This window comes from Onychomys torridus, chromosome 9, assembly GCF_903995425.1.
Source record: "Onychomys torridus chromosome 9, mOncTor1.1, whole genome shotgun sequence".
Taxonomy (NCBI): Eukaryota; Metazoa; Chordata; class Mammalia; order Rodentia; family Cricetidae; genus Onychomys; species Onychomys torridus.
This window is the reverse complement of record NC_050451.1, coordinates 19,654,082-19,672,433: the sequence shown is the minus strand read 5'-3', so window position 1 is coordinate 19,672,433 and position 18,352 is coordinate 19,654,082. Positions and strand designations below refer to the sequence as shown.

The 18,352-nt window shown below is 38.2% G+C and overlaps 1 protein-coding gene across 2 annotated transcripts in view; it reads left to right on the top strand.

The window, feature by feature from the left end:
- Window positions 1-18,352, top strand: part of Ngly1 (N-glycanase 1) — a 58,785-nt gene that overhangs the window by 8,716 nt on the left and 31,717 nt on the right. For both annotated transcript variants that reach the window (XM_036199030.1, XM_036199031.1), the window contains exons 3-4: window positions 4,988-5,224; window positions 16,898-17,063. In XM_036199030.1, the coding sequence (XP_036054923.1) occupies window positions 4,988-5,224; window positions 16,898-17,063 (403 nt within the window). The remainder of the gene's footprint in view (window positions 1-4,987; window positions 5,225-16,897; window positions 17,064-18,352) is intronic.

Sequence of the window (18,352 nt, the reverse complement as noted above, 5' to 3'; positions counted from 1 at the left end):
CTAGATGGATTCAGGAATTACATATGTGTTCGTGTGTAGAGGAGCCAATAGTTCTTGATAAATTAAAAGTCTTATGGAAGGGGAAAGGAAGAAATTGGGGACATCTAGCTTTAGGTTTCAGACACTAAGTCAATAAGAGTACCACTAAATGAGATGAAAAAAAGAATCTTGGAAAGTGGCGGTTTTTAAGGGAAAAAGTACTACATGGGTTTTGGACAGGTTTGACTACTTTGCTATTAAATACTGTTTAAGTAGAAATATTAGTCAGTTGAATAAGATAAGCCCACAATTCAAAAGAGATCAGGCCAGGATTATAAAGCATGGTATCATCTGATTACAGATTATATATAAACATCGGAATGTAGAGAATTTCAAACTATATAGAGAGAAAAATGAGATCACTTCTGATTCTGTGCAAGGAAATGAAGACAAAATTAGGCAAGAAAACTTAGTAATTGACATATAGAAGTTGTATCAGTTTCTCATTGTTGAAGGGTCACAGATTGAAGGGAATCATATTTGTCTTTCACCCAACAAATATTTGTGTGCTAGGTAGGGTAATCCTCTGACCTAATTTGCCAAGGACTTTAGTAGTTTTGGCCCATACCCAAGAAAACGTCTCAATGTTCGGCATTTGTCATGGTTGGTCTCCTCCATGCCAGGTAATAGACTACTCTGAGATTTGGAGTAGTATTTGATGTAAATGGAGTCAGTGTTCTGATAAAATGAAATCATATTTGTTTTCTGGCACTCTTTAGACTTTATACTTCAGGACAGATCTGAAGTAACTGTTTCATCAGTGTGACTAAGTTTTGTGAAGGACTAATATAGCTGAACACATATTAGGAGTTTTGATAGGCTTTTAAGTTGAAAGGTACATCTGATGTTTACCCTGAAATTACAAAGGTATCTTAAAATCTTGAAAATTACAAGTGATGTTGAGGAAGACTGGGATCCAAAAGTCTTTTGATCTGCAGTTTAGTGTAGTGGGGAAGTTCTCAGCAGGAGCCAGACCTGTCTGTCCTCCACCTGCATCTGCTTTCCCACTTTGGTAAGGTAAGGAGGAAGCATGGGAAATCTGGCAGAACAGTTTGGGTTTGGTTTTCTGAAACATTACTGGCGTTTAGTTGTCATGGGCCAGATTTGCTAAACATCCTGCAGTGAGAATTGTCTTGAAAAAAAAAAAAAAAAATGTTTTCATAAGCAGGTTTGTTGAATCTTAGAATTCTTGATTTCTTAAAATGTTCTTGGATCTATTATATTTAGCCAGTAATTTTGACCTTTATGAAAATGTGCTATGGATTAAGCATTTTTAATAAGAACATATTGGCCATAGTTATCATTTTTAGGATTGGTTAGAGCCACACCTCTGTCCTCTTGGGGTTCTGAGGTGTGGACTGAGATATAGATCCAGATATGTAGTTGCTCCATACTTAACCCAGATATATACCAGTTCCATTTTGGCCAGAGGTCAGTTTTGGTTCCATTTCCCCACAGACTACCTCCTGCATTTTCAGTTCTGCTTCACTAACACCAGCTCCCCAGAAGCCTCCAACAGATGGTACATAGATGTGAAATAGTTTCCCTTTTTTAAAACTTTTATTATTTGTTTGTTTGTTTGTTTGTTTGTTTTCTGAGACAGCCTGTCTTGAAACTCACTATGGAGTTCAGGCTGGCCTCAACTTGGGGTTTTGCTGTTTTGGCTTCCTCAGTACTGGGGTTACAGACAGATCTTTGTTTTGTTTTGTTTTTTATTGACATGTACTATTTTACACATTTCTGTGAGGTCCTATGTGATGTCTGATTTGTGTATATACATGAGGTAATAATCAAATCAAGATAGTTGGCATGCCCATCATGGTGAGTACATTCAAAATCCTCTGGAGATAGAACTGCACAGTCGTAACCACATTCACTCTGCTATACCAAAACCACACCAGAATGTACTCTAGCTGTAGCACTGTACCCATTGACCTGCCGCATACCTGTCTCTATCCCCGTCTCTGGTATTCACCATTCTTCACTTCCTTTCCAAAGTTGGAAAAGCCCAACTCATTAGGAGTGAGCACCAGTTAGATTATTCAACTTCTCTGAGCCATTGTATTTCCACATAAAATGTATGTAAATGGTAAAATTACAGCCTTTCAGATGGTTCTGAGAATTAGTGGAGAGAATATACGTGAAATGCTTGTACAGTACCTATACTACATCAACACCATGAGTGGTAGAAATTAATTTTTATAGCTAATATGGTTAATAAATACATGAAGCATCATGTACATTTAAAAAAGGATTGTGTGTAATGAGGTTTTCTGTTGTTGTTACTTAATTCCAGCACCCTGCTATTACCAGGGAAATAGTCATTTTCAGTTGTTTTAAATGATCTGCAGGTGTCTTAGGGTCACTGTTGCTGCCATGACCAAGCACCATGACCAGAAGCAACTTGAGGAGGAAAGGCTTTATTTTGCTTACACTTACATATCACAGTTCTTGATTGTAAGGACTAGAACTGAATCAGGTCAGGAAATTAGAGGCAGGAGCTGATGCTAAGGCAGTGGAGGAGTGGAACTTCCTGGCTTGCTTGTTATTGTTTGCTAAGCCTGCTTAGAACCCAGGACCACCAGCCCGGGAGGTGTCCCCTCCCACAATGAGCTGGGCCCTCCCCCGTCAATCACTAATTGATGAAATGTCTACAGGTTTGTCTATAGTCTGATCTTATGGAGGCATTTTCTAAATTGGGGTTCCCTCCTTTCAGATGACTCTAGCCTATGTCAAGTTAAAAAAAACTAGCCAACACAACGGGTGTGGCTGCCGTGTGTGGTAACAACTTTCAATCACGTTACAGTTGGTAAAATTACTGTTTGCCACTGTTCCTTTTCAATGCCTTGAAACTTGGTTGGCTATATTTTCACTTTACCTGTTTTCTTGATTTACAATGTACTATTTTAAATTAGGAGTTTTGTGTAATATTTATATTAAAGCAGTCTGTGTTATGGATATGCATTTAATTAATTTCAACAAAAATTGCTTATTTTTGTTCTGTCTTGTTTAGAGGACTTTTCCGTTCCTGTTAATAATCTAGGGTTTTTTGTTTTGTTTTGTGGGAGTTGGAGAACGCTGGAGAGATGACTCAGCTGTTGAGAACATTTGCTCCTCTTGCAGAGGACCTGGGTTTGACTCTCATCACCTACACCCAGGGCCTCACAAAGGCCTATAACTCCAGTTCCAGAAGCTCCAATGCCATCTTCGGGTCTTTGTGGGCACTTGCACAGACCTCAACACAGATAGATATATATTTAAAAAATAAGTACATTTTTAAGAAAATAATCTATAGTACCAGGCCTGGTGGTACATTCAGGAGGCAGAGGCAGGAAAATCTATGAATTCAAGGCCCACTCAGTCTGCATAATGAGTTCTGGAGAAGCCAGAACTACCCAGTGAGACCCTGAATTAAAAAAAGAAAGGAAGGAATAAATAAATAAGTCTATAGTTTGGGGCTAAAGATGTTGCATGAGGGTAGAGGACTTGCCTAGTGTGTATAAGACTCCTAGCACTACAAAACAATTATATCCGTATTTTCAAATTAACTGTCAGTGTGTACTTTTAACTGCTCTTGGAAAATGGTGGACACCCAAACACACTTCTGATGTAGCAATTTTCTAAAGGCTTGGGTTTAGAAATTGTCATATAACTTTTATATAAAAAAATGTTTTAGTTACAATTGTACACAACTATTATTATTATTACTATTGTATACAATTTATTAAACCAGGTCAAGATAACTAACATATCTATCACCTCAGACATTATTTCTTTGGGAACATTAAAAATGCTATTAACTATTTTGAGATAGCCAATTAATTGTTGTCAATCATATTTATATTACTATGTGTCACATAGCTTCTCAGTAGTTTTATACAATACCTTCTTGATCTTTTCATTGTGTTTAAAAACAAAAACAAACAAACATCTATACTGGGGACTGAACCTTGTTCTTCATAAATGCTAGGCAGCCAATGTATCCCACTGACCTATATCTCCAGGCTTAAAAAAAACACAACTATATTGTGAGACCATCTCACTAGCTTTCCCAGGCCTTCATTGATTTGGGGATTCTGTTTCTCAGTGTCCTGAGTAGCTGAGATTGTAGTCTCAGCCTCCTGGCTCAGGCCTTTTGTATGGCAGTTTTTCTACTGCCATTACTTTGTATGGAATTTAATAGAAGCTTACAGTATTTTATTTTATTGCAGAGAATTTGGGGATATGCATTTTGCCACTCTTATAATCTATTCTAAATGTTGCATTTTTCTAAAGTTCTCCTAAGACTAGGGATGTAGGTCAGTTGGTAGAGTGCTGCTGGCCACGTATGCATGAAGCCATAGGTTCAAGCCCCAGCCCAGGCAATGACTGAGCTTGGTGGTACATGTCTATAATCCCAGCATTTAGGAAGTAGACTCAGAGGAAGATTAGGAAGTTCAAGGTCATCCTCAGCTAGAGAGTAAACTCAAGGCTGGCCTGGGATATAAGAGACCTGTCACAAAAAGTAAAGTAAAATAAGTAAAGGTCCCTTGAACTACAATAAATATGCTAAGCTTTATATGCTAGCAAAGAAACACATTTCCTTAATTTTGTTTAAAAACTAGTATATTTCTTGAGATATGATGCCTTCAGGGCTGCAAAGATGGTGCCATGGTTAAGAGTGTTGCCTACTCTTCAAGAGGAACCGACAGACCCACATGGCAGCTCAAAAACATCTGTAACTCCAATTCCAGTGGAGCCAGCACCCTCCTGGCTTCCCTGGGCACCAGGCACATACACAGTGCACAAGACACTTATATGCAGTCAAAATTCCCATACATATAAAAAATAAAATATTTATTTTTAAAAAAAGATAGAATACATTCAGTAGTATTGGTTTCACTGTGTATAAGAATGACTGTCAGTGTAAAGCAGAAGTTAAGATTTTTCTCAATTCTGTAAATTCCAGGGAGAAACACATCTTATCTTTCCCAAAAAAGCCTCAGTGGAGCAGCTGCAGAAAATCCGTGACCTGATTGCCTTAGAGAGAAGCAGCAGATTGGATGGGTCAAATAAGAAGGTGGAATTGTCTCAGCAACCTGCTGCTGTCCAGTTTCCTGCGGAGCAGTCTGAGGATCCTGCTCGATTACCACAGCACTCAGGAAACCAACCAGGGCAGCCGCCAAGCCTGTCCTCTGCTCCAATGGTAGTGTTTGTTACAACCCAACATTCCTTTACATCCTGTCAGTGGTGAGACAGCAAAAAAGAGTTACTCCTGCAGTTATTTCTCAGATGTTCTTGGTTTTAGAACGCTAATATCTTCAAATTTGTTAAGCATTTTCAAAATAGTCAAAGTTATAGCAAATGTGGGGAAAATGGCTACCATTTATTTTCCTCCTTCCTTTAGTTCCTTCCTGTTTTTTGCTATGTAGCCCAGGCTGACCTTCAACCTATGATCCTCCCACTTCAGCCTCTGGAGTGCTGGGATCATAGTTGTGTACAACCATGGCCAGCTGTTGTATGTTAAAACTCAACCTGAGGTATTATTATTTACAAATGTACCTGCTTTCTTGGTACTTATATCAGTTACACAAATGAGCATGTCTTTAATTAACCTCAAACAAATAAACTTGCTGAACCCGTATGTATTATGGCCATTAGATTAGTTGATCGCCACTATTGTATTTATACTTGTAATCTGAATTTTACATGCTGCCAATCTCCATGGGCATTATTAACTCTCATGGTCTAACCATTATCAATATCTTAAATGAAAAATTGACTTCTTTAGGTTTAAAGTAAATGATAATTTGTAACAAGTCTTCTGTCCTGTCAGCTCCCGAATAACGACACGGAGACTTATTATAAAAACTTGAACTTCAGCTTAAGCTTGTCTCCATTAGCTCTTAAATTAACCCATTTCTATTAATCTACATTCGCTCACATAGCATTACCTCTCTTTCATCTTCCACCACCTACTTCCTCTCCATCTGGCTGGCAACTCCTCCCTTCTTCTTCCCAGAGTCCTCTCTGTCCCCCAAAGTCCTCCCTGACCTCTTCCTAGCTACTGGCCATTCAGCTTTTTATTACACCAGTCACAGCAATACATTTTCACACTGTGTACAAATATCTCACATCAATAACCTCTTAGTAAACTGACAATATATTCTTAAAGGCATTGAAATTTAGTTATTAGCATGAAGAATTGAAATCAGGTTTTTTGTTGTCTTAGCAGGCATGATTGGCAAATTTAAATGATCCCATGTAATAGCTGTTGTATATCTTTTCCTGGGGAGACATAACAAATGTATATGTACCTCAGATAGGGCACACTAGCAGCAGACCAGGAGAATGAGTCCATCCAAGTCCAGCTAGGTAAACTAGCTGGGTTTCTTGGGCCTATTTATAGGCTTATAAATGATGCCTAAACAGATACATCATTAAAAAGTTGCACCCTAGCCTGGGTCATAGGTAAGTTCCTTCCTGAAGCTGCATAGATGAAATCTGCTTTTCAGTTAGTTTCCACTGCTTAGATACTCTGATCATTCCTGGCGGCACATGGAGCTGGATTAGGACATAAGAGCAAGGAGAAGCTAAAATTTCAGGAAAGGGTCTGTGTTAGTGACTTTTCTACTGCTGTGATAAAACACCATGTCCAAGGCAACTGTAGAAAAGGGGGTTTATTTAGAGCTTATGGTTAAAGAGGGTTAGGGTCCATAGTGACAAGGGACAGTATTGTAGCAGGTAGGAGACATGGAGGCTAGAGCAGCAGCTGATGGGTCACATCTTGAACTATAAAGAGGAAGCAGAGAGAGCACTAACTAGGAATGGCATACAACTTTTGAAACCTCAGAGCTAACCCCCAGTGACACACTTCCTCCAGCAAGGCCACACCTCCTAAGCCCCCAAACAGTGCCTACAACTGGGGGCCAAATATTCAAATGCCCAAGACTTATGGGTGGCAACATCTCATTGAAACTGCCACAGGCTTCCCTTCACGCTTTCCTTCTATGAGGGACTGGCCCAGTCTTGTGAAGGTCTCCTGAGGGCTGATCATCACAGCGGCTATGACTTTGAGATGGCAGTGGCCATGTCATGCCTAGAGGACAACAATATTCTGTAACAATAGGAAATTGTTTTTGTTGCTTGGTTTGCAGAAATTCCTTTTGATGAAGGTTATTAAATATTCCCAATTTTCACTGTCAGAAATTTTATGTGATATTTCTACAGTTATTTTATTAGTAACCAGTTAAATTCATGTCTACATATTGTAATTTTAGTGGAATACCTTGTCTCTGTCCTCTATATAGAGAACTTTACATAATCAATTCTTAAATCCACCCATCATCTTCTCAGATTAGCTAATTCTGGATTCTTTGAGCTCTTCTTTCCTTGGTTGTCAAGAGATTGAGAGTCTTTTCTGTCTCATCCTGGAAAGCCCACACTGCCCCTTTGAAAATAAAGAATAAAGGTGATAGGTTCTGGCCAGCTAAGACACAGATAGATGTGTTCTGTCCTTTTCTTGTGACCTGTATTGAGTATTGTCCTGACTGTTTTTTATGTGTGAAAGACACACACTCATTTGTGTCTCCTTTGACTTACGAAACCTGTAAGTCTTTAAAGTACTTGTTTCCCTTTTCAGTAGCCTCACACATTTCATTGGTTTATAGTAATAAACCCAGCCAGTGCTTATGATGGTTCTTAGAAATGTACCTGTCAGATTGACAGTACCAGGAGTTAGCATGTGTAAACTCTGGAGCTTCCCTGGGTTTGCTTTTAGAAACGATGATTTTTTTTTTTCCTTTTTGGCTTTTCCAGATGGTTTCTCTGTGTAGCTTTGGAGCCTGTCCTGGACTAGCTCTGTAGCCCAGGCTGGCCTTGAACTCACAGAGATCCGCCTGCCCCTGCCTCCCGAGTGCTGGGATTAAAGACATGCGCCACCACCGCCCAGTGAAACAATGATTCTTTATGTAAAGTTTCACATCTTCAGTACAAAGTTGTCAGTCTCAGAGAAGTAGAACTGCCTGACTGACAGATTAGTAACTCAGGCCTCCATTCCTTACAGCAGTGGTTTCTGTCTGCTCGCTCGTGCGCACGCTCTCTCTCTCCCTCTCTTTCTTCCTTCCTTTCTTTCTTTCTTTCTTTCTTTCTTTCGAGACAAGGCCTCACTTCAGCCCAGATTGGCCTTAAACTCCCTTTCCTTCCACCTCCACCCACAACGAGCTGCAGTTGTAGGCATAGGCTACCTTGCCTGGCCTCTATGTTCATTTTTGAGTGTGTTTTACCTGTAATAGAATGTTGACTGCATGATCCAGTGGTTGCCTATTTCTAGATTATATGCTTCTATACTATTTCAATACTAATATTTCATATACCAATCATGTAAAAATTAAGGAGTAAAATAAGAATAAACTTTAAAACCCTCCAATGGACTCATCCCCTCCATGTGTGTAAGTAGCCCATCCATGACACCTTAGTTCTGTGTCCGTTTCTAGATACACTGATACAGAATTGGGGCCTCACTTACCACCTTTCTTTGATTTCTAATGGCTTTGAAGCATTCTAATTACAGTGCTAGAATGTATCTTTTTGAGATTCCTTGCTACCTTTTGTTTAATTACAGTGTTAAAAGTTTAAAATGCCTAGTGCTAACCAGTCTTACAAAAAAGGTTGAAAATACTTATATATATTCCTGAACCTTATAAGTATTTCATTAGTGCTGTAGCTTAGGAAACTCTTCCTGCTTTCTGAATCATGGTTGGTTCCTAACCTTGCAGTTCAGGAAAATGTAAGGCATAGTGACCGTTTTAAGATGCTGTCAGTCCAAATAGAGTGTCATTATTACCAACAAAAATTTTAGAGATGTATGCTATTAGTGGGATAGTATTTATCAACTCCTCCTTGGTTCTTTTTGTTGTTGTTGTTTTTATGAACAGCTCTTGGTTGTCCATGAATTACTATAATATACTTTTTTTTCTTGTAACCCTGCTTGACCTCAGACTTGGTATGTAGTTGAGAGTGACCTTGAACTTTGTACTTTCTGTTCCCACATCCTAAGTGTTGAGATTATAGACATACATCTGGAATACACTTTTAAAAATAAGATTTAGGGTTGGGGATTTAGCTCAGTGGTAGAGCGCTTGCCTACCAAGCGCAAGGCCCTGGGTTCGATCCTCAGCTCAAAAAAAAAAAAAAAAAAAGACTTACTTACTTATTTTTGTATATGTGAGCCTGCATGAGTGTATGTTCTCTACATGCATACATGGGCCAGAGAAGCCAGAAGAGGGATTCAGATCTCCTGAAGCTAGTGTTACAGGCAACTGTGATTTGCCCTGTAGGTGCTGAAAACTGAACCCAGGTTCTCTGCAAGATCAATAAGCACTTTTAACACTCAGCTATCTCTCTGGTCCCTGGACTATATTTGGCTTTAAAAAATCATTTCATTTAAACTTTTAATCATCAATTTTTATTCTGTAGGAGAACTTAGCAATTATTTTTACTATCATCAATTTGAGTGATAATACCAATTGAAATTTATAATGAACTGATGTCAAGGAATAAGAGACATACTTTAAAAAAAATTAACTGCTGGGCAGTGGTGTGCACACCTTTAATCCCAGCACTTGGGAGGCAGAGACAAGTGGATCTCTGTGTGTTCAAGGCCAGCTGGTCTACAGAATGAGTTTCAGGACAGCCAGGGATACACAGTGAAACCCTGTCTTGAAAAAAAAAAAAAAAAAAAACAAACCAAACCTAAATAAATTCTAATAAACTCTGTAACTATTTCTTTAGCTATATAAAGTAAGTTTTTAAAGTTTAAGTCAAGATGCACATAAAATTGTTAAGAACTCTTCATAAATTCTTTACTATTAGAAATTACTGCCTGTTTTGTATAAGGATATATTTTTTAAATAATAATCATCATTTTTGATTATTTCATTGAAATTATTAAATAATATTACAGTAATGATAAAATAATCACCTATACACATTTATCCTTTTTACAGTGTTATGAGTTGACAACCAAGGCTTCTCAAGTGGTAGACAGATGCTATACTACTGAGCATAGACTCTCTGGGCTAGTTAATTTTTAAATTTATTTGTGTTAAGAACCAACAATTAGGCAACTTCTTAGTCTGAATCTATTTAATAAGAGAAGAGATCTGTAAAAATTTCAGTGTACTGTATCTTGTTTGCTAATCTGTCACTCTTAAAGGTCAAACATAACTTTACATCCTTAAGTAGGGGATTGTTTAAATTATGATACATCCTTATGTTAAAACACTTGGTCTCTATTAAAATGGTGAAGCTGGGACCTGGAAGATGGCTCAGTAGTTAAAAGCATGTATTGTTCTTGCAGAGGATCCTAGCACCCACCTCAGGTGGCCCACAGCCATCCATAACTCCAGCTTTGTGGGATCCAGCAACCATTTCTGACCTCCACAGGCACCATCACTCATGTACACACACCTGCATGCGCGCGTGCATGCACACGCGCGCGCGCGCACACACACACACACACACACACACACACACACTTCTTTTTTTTTTTTTCTAGTGATTATCATGAGTGTGGTGGGACAGGACATTAATCCTAGCATTCAGAAGAAGGCTGAGGATCATAAGTTCCAAGATACCCTGGGCTACATAGGCAGACCCTGCCAAAGACAAAACAAAGCAAACAACAAAAAAAGTTGTGGGTCTGTTTGATATCTAGACCATTATTAGATGGAGAAGAAAGGTAAACTGAGACTGGTAAACCTGAACACTATAAATTATGTGTGTGTAACACTTAAAATTTTCATATTGAAAATTATTAATTTAATTCTTCATATTGAAGAAAGGATGAAATTTTAAAGTCTGGAAAACTTACACACATATCTTAACCATAATTTTCTGTAAGTGGTAAAATTGTGGGTGATATATTATTTACATCTCTTAGTTCATGTTTTTGTTTTTTTTGTTTTGTTTTGTTTTTGTTTTTGTTTTTTTTTGTTTTTCGAGACAGGGTTTCTCTGTAGCTTTGGAGCCTGTCCTGGACTAGCTCTGTAGACTAGGCTGGCCTCGAACTCACAGAGATCCACCTGCCTCTGCCTCCCAAGTCCTGGGATTACAGGCGTGTGCCACCACTGCCCCACGGTTCATGATCTTTATGGTGACAACATACAGTTTACACTATAGAAAAAGTTATTTTTTGTAAGAAATGTTTATTGAATTCCAAAATGAATTAAAAATGTTACATAAAATTTATTATTAAATAGAATGCTCATGCTTAAAAATAGACTCCACATTTAGAAGTCACAAATATAAAGGATGATATTAAAAGTGGAAAAGAGCTGGTAGACTTGGAGATCATTGACTGTTTGCTAGAGTAGTGAGCATGCTCATCCAGCATCATTGATTTGACAGAATCATGAGCTTTGTACTTTCTTACAAACAGTCTTAAATATCTCATATCAGAAGCTAAAATAATTGGAAGTATGAATAGTGGGAAAAAAAAGCCTTTTTGGTCTCAAACAGATTTCATATTTTAAACTTCCACTTATACTCCAAATAACCTTTCTCTGTCAGGCAATTAGCTGCTGCCTTGTGTAGCAATAGTCCCTGGTTACCCAGCTGCCATAATTGCTCTGCAATCAACAGCCTTCTATTTTCGTGGCTTAAGCCTCCCTCCTTGGACCAATGAATATGTAACAAAATAAGGCAAGAAAATAAACCTTATTGTTCAAGATCATTTGAATGCCATTAAAACTACAACAAATGAGGTAATTTCCAGATAGAAAGGGAATAAATTGAAAATAAAAATACTCTAAATGAGTTCTTAACCCTCTCACTAAATGAAAACTGCATTCAACAGAAAGACACCACTTTAGTGCATCATTTTAATAAGAATTCTTTCAAATAAATGGAGAGTTTTGTTTTTACATCAATTTTGCCTTATAACAATTTCTGTTTTATATTAATCAGCATGTTCTCTATGTTGACTTTCCTACCACTTCATTTCTTAAAACCCTGTATCTGCTTTCTTCTGAGCTGTTGAATACACCTGTTAACTGAGATCCTGTTTCCTCAGACATGCTGGTCTCAGACACAGGGCCCACCTGTGTTGTTGGCTTTTTTTTTTCTTTTGGAAGACCCACCACCAAGATCCCAAATGAATCACATACAGAGACTTAGTCTTACTTGTAAATGTCCAGCCTTAGCTTGGCTTGTTTCTAGCCAGCTTTCCTTAAAGTATCCCATCTACCTTTTACCTCTTGGCTTTTCCCATTCTCTTCTGTAACTCTTACTCTGTGGCTTGCTATGTAGCTGGGTGGCTGGCCCCTGATGTCTTCCTCCTTCTCTAGCTACTTCTCTTTTCTCCTCCCAGATTTCTCCTTCTATATATTCTCTCTGCCTGCCAGCCCCGCCTATCCTTTCTCCTGCCTTGTTATTGACTGTTCAGTTCTTTATTAGACCATCAGGTGTTTTAGACAGGCAAAATAACACAGTTTCACAGAGTTAGTCAAATGCAACATAAACAAAAGTAACACACCTTAAAATAATATTCTAAAAGACACCTCCGATCTCTTTCCTCAGGAGGGCTTCTTGGTGGCATTTATACCTTTCTCTAAGACCATTCTCTCCCATGTTGCACTGTCATCACAAATGCATCTCCGAAGATTTGTAACAAGCAATTGTTTAGAAACCTTTCCTCTAAACTGTTTTAAAACAAGTCAGCACACAGTTTTCTCTTGGGTCCTGTATGGCCTGGATTTCTTGCTACTTCTTCCCCATCCTCACCACTGTCTCTTCATTTCTCATACACTTGTCTTATACATCTCCATCCTTTAATTATGTGCCATCAATAAGATATTATGAACACATATTCAAAATATATTTTATTTCTTTGTTTCATTCATGAATATTGTACTGTGTATATTATGCAACAATACAAAGAGGAACTCATTTAATTCTAAAAATTGTTAACACTATATTTTCTAATTATGCACATAGGCCTACATTTTACATAGTACTAATAATTTTTAATTTGGGGAGTAACTTTGTTAGGTGTCATGATTTTTGTTATTACATTATAATGCAGCTTTTCCTAGTGAATAAATATGTGAAGAAGTGAAGGAGTCCATGCTAGAAATGTTCTGGCCTTCTCATTTTTTTTCTTGTCTACATGTATTAGCTTTAATACCCATAGTTCTTTGTAATATCATTAATCCAGGGATGAACTCAGGAGGCAGAGGCAAGCGAATCTCTGAGTCCGAGGCCAGCCCAGTTTACAGGTCAAGTTCTAGTACAGCTAGAGTTACACAGAGAGACCCTGTCTTCCAAAACCAAAACCAAAAAGCTCCGTACCTACAAATGCACTTAGCCAGGAGCATTTAAAACTCTGAAACACATCATAGATACAGGGAGGAGAAACATGCCACCCTTCTACTTTCTGCCATTTCCTTCTCCTCTGGGGAGTTTCTGCAGTTCATGAGGGAGCCACTTTTAGTCCAAATGTTAAACCATATTTTAAGTTTATTGATTTGTATTTTGTACTAAAAAGAATGGTAGTTCCAGCATTTACTTCCCAGCGGGCCATTGGTGCCTGCAGTTAGCCCACTTTGGGACCACTTGGACAGTTTGGTCCCTGGCAACCTATTTTCCCTATTACAGGCTGTTCTAAGATCGAGAGCCCCTGCTCTGCTGTATTTACTCAGCTTTCATTTGTTTGTTTGGTTTCAGACAGGCTCCTGTGTATCCCAGGCTGGCCTTGGAACTCACTGTGTAGCCAAGAATAGCACTGAATTCAGTGAGCCCCTGCCTCCACCTCCCGGTGCTGCTGCTATAGGTCTGCGACACCATACCTGGCTGGAGGGACTTCCTCAGCTTGTTTTCACTTGATCACTCACTGCTCCTTTGTCATGTCTGAGGCCATTTCTTATTGCAAGTGGTTCAGCAGCTAATCTAGCTACTCATGGGAGAACCCACAGATCATTCCTGGTATTCTCTGCCTAGTGCTGTCCACAGTGGGCTGAATCTCCACATATCAGTTTAATCAAAGACCACCCCAATGTAGACAGTCCCTCATTGAGACATATCCTAGGTGAGTCTAGGTTGTGTCCAACTGATAAAGTTAACTATTATCTTCCAACTGGAGTGACCATTTTCCATTCCCCTTTGCCAAGCTTAACTTCACATCTTACCAAAAAAATCATATCTTCAGGAAGGTCTTATTTTAGAACCTTAGTTGTAAAACCTCATTTCATTCTTTATATGTGATTTATAACTCCATCATACTTTTTTTGGATAGGGTTTTTATATATCCCATGCTGACCTAAAAGTCACTATGTCGCCAAGGATTGCCTTGAACTCCTTGTCTTCTTGAGTACTGAGATTACAGATGTATATCACTACACCCAGTTTGATAGATGCTAGACAAGCACTGTATCAACTGAGCTACATCTCCAGCCTTCTTTGGTACTGAAGAATAAATTGTTTAACTTATATATTCCTAGTATCCTAGTAAATAGACAATCAGTAACATCACCGGGTTCCTGTATGCCCATAAGCTACTTGATCTTCAAGGGCAGTGGCCTTCTTTGCGTCAGTCTTAATTTTTCCAGGGTCTAATTCATTCACTGATAGATATTTATTGATTCACTGTGGTGGATCTGTGAATATATGATTCTTTTTTTCTTTTCTACCTTTATTTTTCCTTTCTCTTATCTTTCCTCCTCCTTGTCATCTTCCTTTTCCTCCCTCCCTTTTTTCTTTCTTGTAATACTGAAGATTATACCTAGGCCTCATGCATGCCTATACCACTGAACTCTATGTCCCCAACTCTCTCTTTGTCTTTTAAATTTTTTGAGACAGAGTCTCCCTTAGTTGTCCAGGCTGGCCTTGAACCTAACAGTTCTCTGACCTGAACCTCTGCAGTAGTTGGGATGCAGGCCTGTGCCATTGGGCTTGACTGCTGTTTCTTGTGCACATATCCTAGTGCTTAATACAATGCCTGGCATACTATATTTGGTGAGGATTTGCTGATCCAGTCACATTTATTATGATTGCACTTGGGATTTTTTTCTTTCTCCCGTTATTTTGGAGGAAGGATCTTGTTAAGTAGCACCTGCTTCCTGATTAATGCTTTCTGTGTTGTGATATTTTATAAAGTATGTTAATTTTGCCTTCTACATGATTAGTTTGGTTGGGTATAAAGTCCATGTACCTACACATTTTTCACCAGAATGTCAAATCATGGGCTTCATGTGTTTTCAGTAAGATTCCGATGCCAGACTCTCCCCCCCCCCGCCCATACATATTTAATTTTCCTCACGGTTTAAAGGCCTTTAGGATTGTGGTTTTTTACCTGCTGCTATGCAGTGTTGTAGTCTATTTCACTTTGTTTTCCATCCATCCTGGTTCTTCAGCTGTGTGAAATTTGCTCCTTTTATTTCTTTGAGATGTTTCTTTTTTCTATTGCTTGTATTCTTTTCTAGAATTTTCTCCTAGATTTAGAAACTTTCTGATTTGAGTGTCTGGTTTTTTTTTTAACACCTTACTCTTAGAAAATGTCTTACTTAGTCTTCTGATCTTTCTTTGATACATTTATTCTGTTGTTTGATTATACCAGTGCCGCCTTTATTTCAATATTTAAATTTTTATTCCTAAGATCTGTACTAGAGCCTTTTGAATAAGATGTTTCCCACATTACAGTGTTCAACTTACAAATTTGCCTTGAGTTTTCTACTTTGCAGTGGTATGAAAGAAATGCAGTACACATCCAGCAGAAACCACCCATGAAATTTAAGTGAGTTCAGTGTTTTCCTGGACTAGAGATGCAAAGCAGACACTGTAGCAATAATAGACAAGGGCAGTCAGCTGCAGCTCCACCAGCCTCAGCATCCTGAGGGCCACAGAGTACCGTGTCACTAAGCTGTGGTGCAATAGGGGGACTAAATGCTTTTTCACTCAGGATACTGTCAACTTGTGATAGGTTTTCCAGACTATAACCCCATTGGAGGAGTATCTATATGATATGTACTCTGGTCTTGGAAGACATGCTTCTTTTCGGACTCTACTGTGTTTTCCATTGTTACTGTATGATTTGCTTTTCTGGGACTAATTATAACACATTGTTTTCCCTCGTAGCTCATGCCAGTTTTACAGGCCCCTCCACACCTGGCAGAGCCTAGGAGCCTGCCATCTGCATTTTCTTCCAGCATCTGTAGTGAGGGCAAGACAGGCAACCTTGGGTATGCTGGAGGCACCTGGTGCAGACTTGATGACTAACCTGTCTTTGGGGACTCTAAGCATGTACTGCTACTGCAAGAGGCAGGCTTCTTTGGTGATGAGATTACAAGCAGGGAGAAGCACTGTCTACCTGCAGACTCTGCCCAACCACTTCCTTCCCTGCGTTCTAGTTCTCTGGCTCCTCACACAGTAATTTTGGAAACTTTTTCTCCACTTTCTGTCAACACTTTGGCAGGTGGGCATACTGCTGTTTTATGTTCTTTCCTTAGCCCATGCATATGCCTTTCCTCTTAGATACGTATTGACATTCTTGATCTCATAAAGTCATGTCTCTTTTGTAATGCTATATGTTACAAGGGTTTATAGTTGAAAGGGTTATCAATGTGTTGCTTAGAGCACTGTCTTGATCAGAACATATGACCTCGAATTCAACAGCGAATGTATGTCCTCAGCAGTGTATACAGAGTGGAAAATAGACTGACACAAATGTAGCTTATCTCTTAATACTAATATTATAAAGGTATCCATCTAATTGTTTTTTGTTGACTCCATATAGTATCTATGAAATCATAGAACCACAGTGGTTTTATTATACTATTTTTGTAGCATTGCAAAAAAGCTAATTTTAATGTTTTTTTCTTCTTAGGTTGTTGGTGATTCAACCTTCTTAAAAGTTCTTCAGTCCAATATTCAGCATGTGCAGCTCTATGAAAATCCTGTCCTTCAGGAGAAAGCATTGACGTGTATCCCAGTCAGTGAACTAAAAAGAAAATCTCAAGAAAAGTTATTCAAAGCTAGAAAGTTAGATAAAGGTAGTGGCTTCCATAATGGTTTGTTGCTAATTGTGCATCATTGCTAAATAGTAGTGCCTTTAGCTATGTGTGTACACTGTAAATAGATAACTGATACATATATAGATTTTTTAATATAATGATAGACACATCTTTGCTTTTTAAAAATTATACTGTGGTAACAGTGATGTAGAAAACTTCCCATCCTACCCTTTTAATCATGCAGTTCCTTGCTATTTAGTACTTTATGTTGTCACATAACCTTCATTACCCTCCTTTCTTTTTGTCACATAAAATGGAAAGTCTACCCATTAAATGGTTATATTCTGCCCTTCCCTACCCCCAGCTACCGGCAATCACTGCTCTACTCTGGCTCAGATTTTGACTGCTCTGTTGCATTGAAATATTTTGTGGTTAGCTTATTTGGTTTAGTGTAATTTCCCTAGGACTAATTTGTGTTAAAACATACTACAGAATTGTCTTCTGTTGTGTAAACATCCATGTCTTGCCTGTCTAGTCATCTGTTAGTGGATTTAAACCAGGTTTGAATGATTTGGTGTTTTAACCCAAGAATGCTAATATTCTAATTCTAATTTTGTCTTGAGGAATTACCAAACTTTTTCTCAGTGGCTGTACCATTTTGCCTTCCTATCAGCAATGTACAAGATTTCAGTTTGTCTTTACCAGCAACTAATATATATATATATGTGTGTGTGTGTGTGTGTGTGTGTGTGTGTGTGTGTGTGTATACTTTACTACATCTATATATTATATAAATATATAATTATATTTACTTCTATAATAACTGTGTTAATAGAGGTGAGATAGCATCTCATTTTAGTTTTGGTTTGCCTTTCCAATAATGTCTAACATCTTTTAAGAGCATTTGTACATCTTCCTTGAACAAATGTTTATTTAACATTTCTCTTAAAAATAACTTTAACTTGAATATGCATTTTTATTTTAATATTCGTATATGAATGGTGGTGGGTAAGGTAGAACTTTATGGACTATACAGTAAATATTAAATGGTACTTTATGTTTTATATTGTCTTTTTACTATGCTACAGATTGAACCACGTGTCTTGCATATGTTAGACAAGTGATCTACCATGGAACTACATCACTGTCTTTAGTTTGTAAAATAGGGTCTCAGTGTATAGCTCAGGCTGACACTGACTTCATGATCTTACTTCCTCTGCCTCCCAAGTGTGGGGACTGCAGGCAGGTTTACTATGTCTGGCTGTAGTGAATCTAGCAAAATTAATCCCTAAACATAGGTTCACTTTTGTTATTATATAGTATTTATT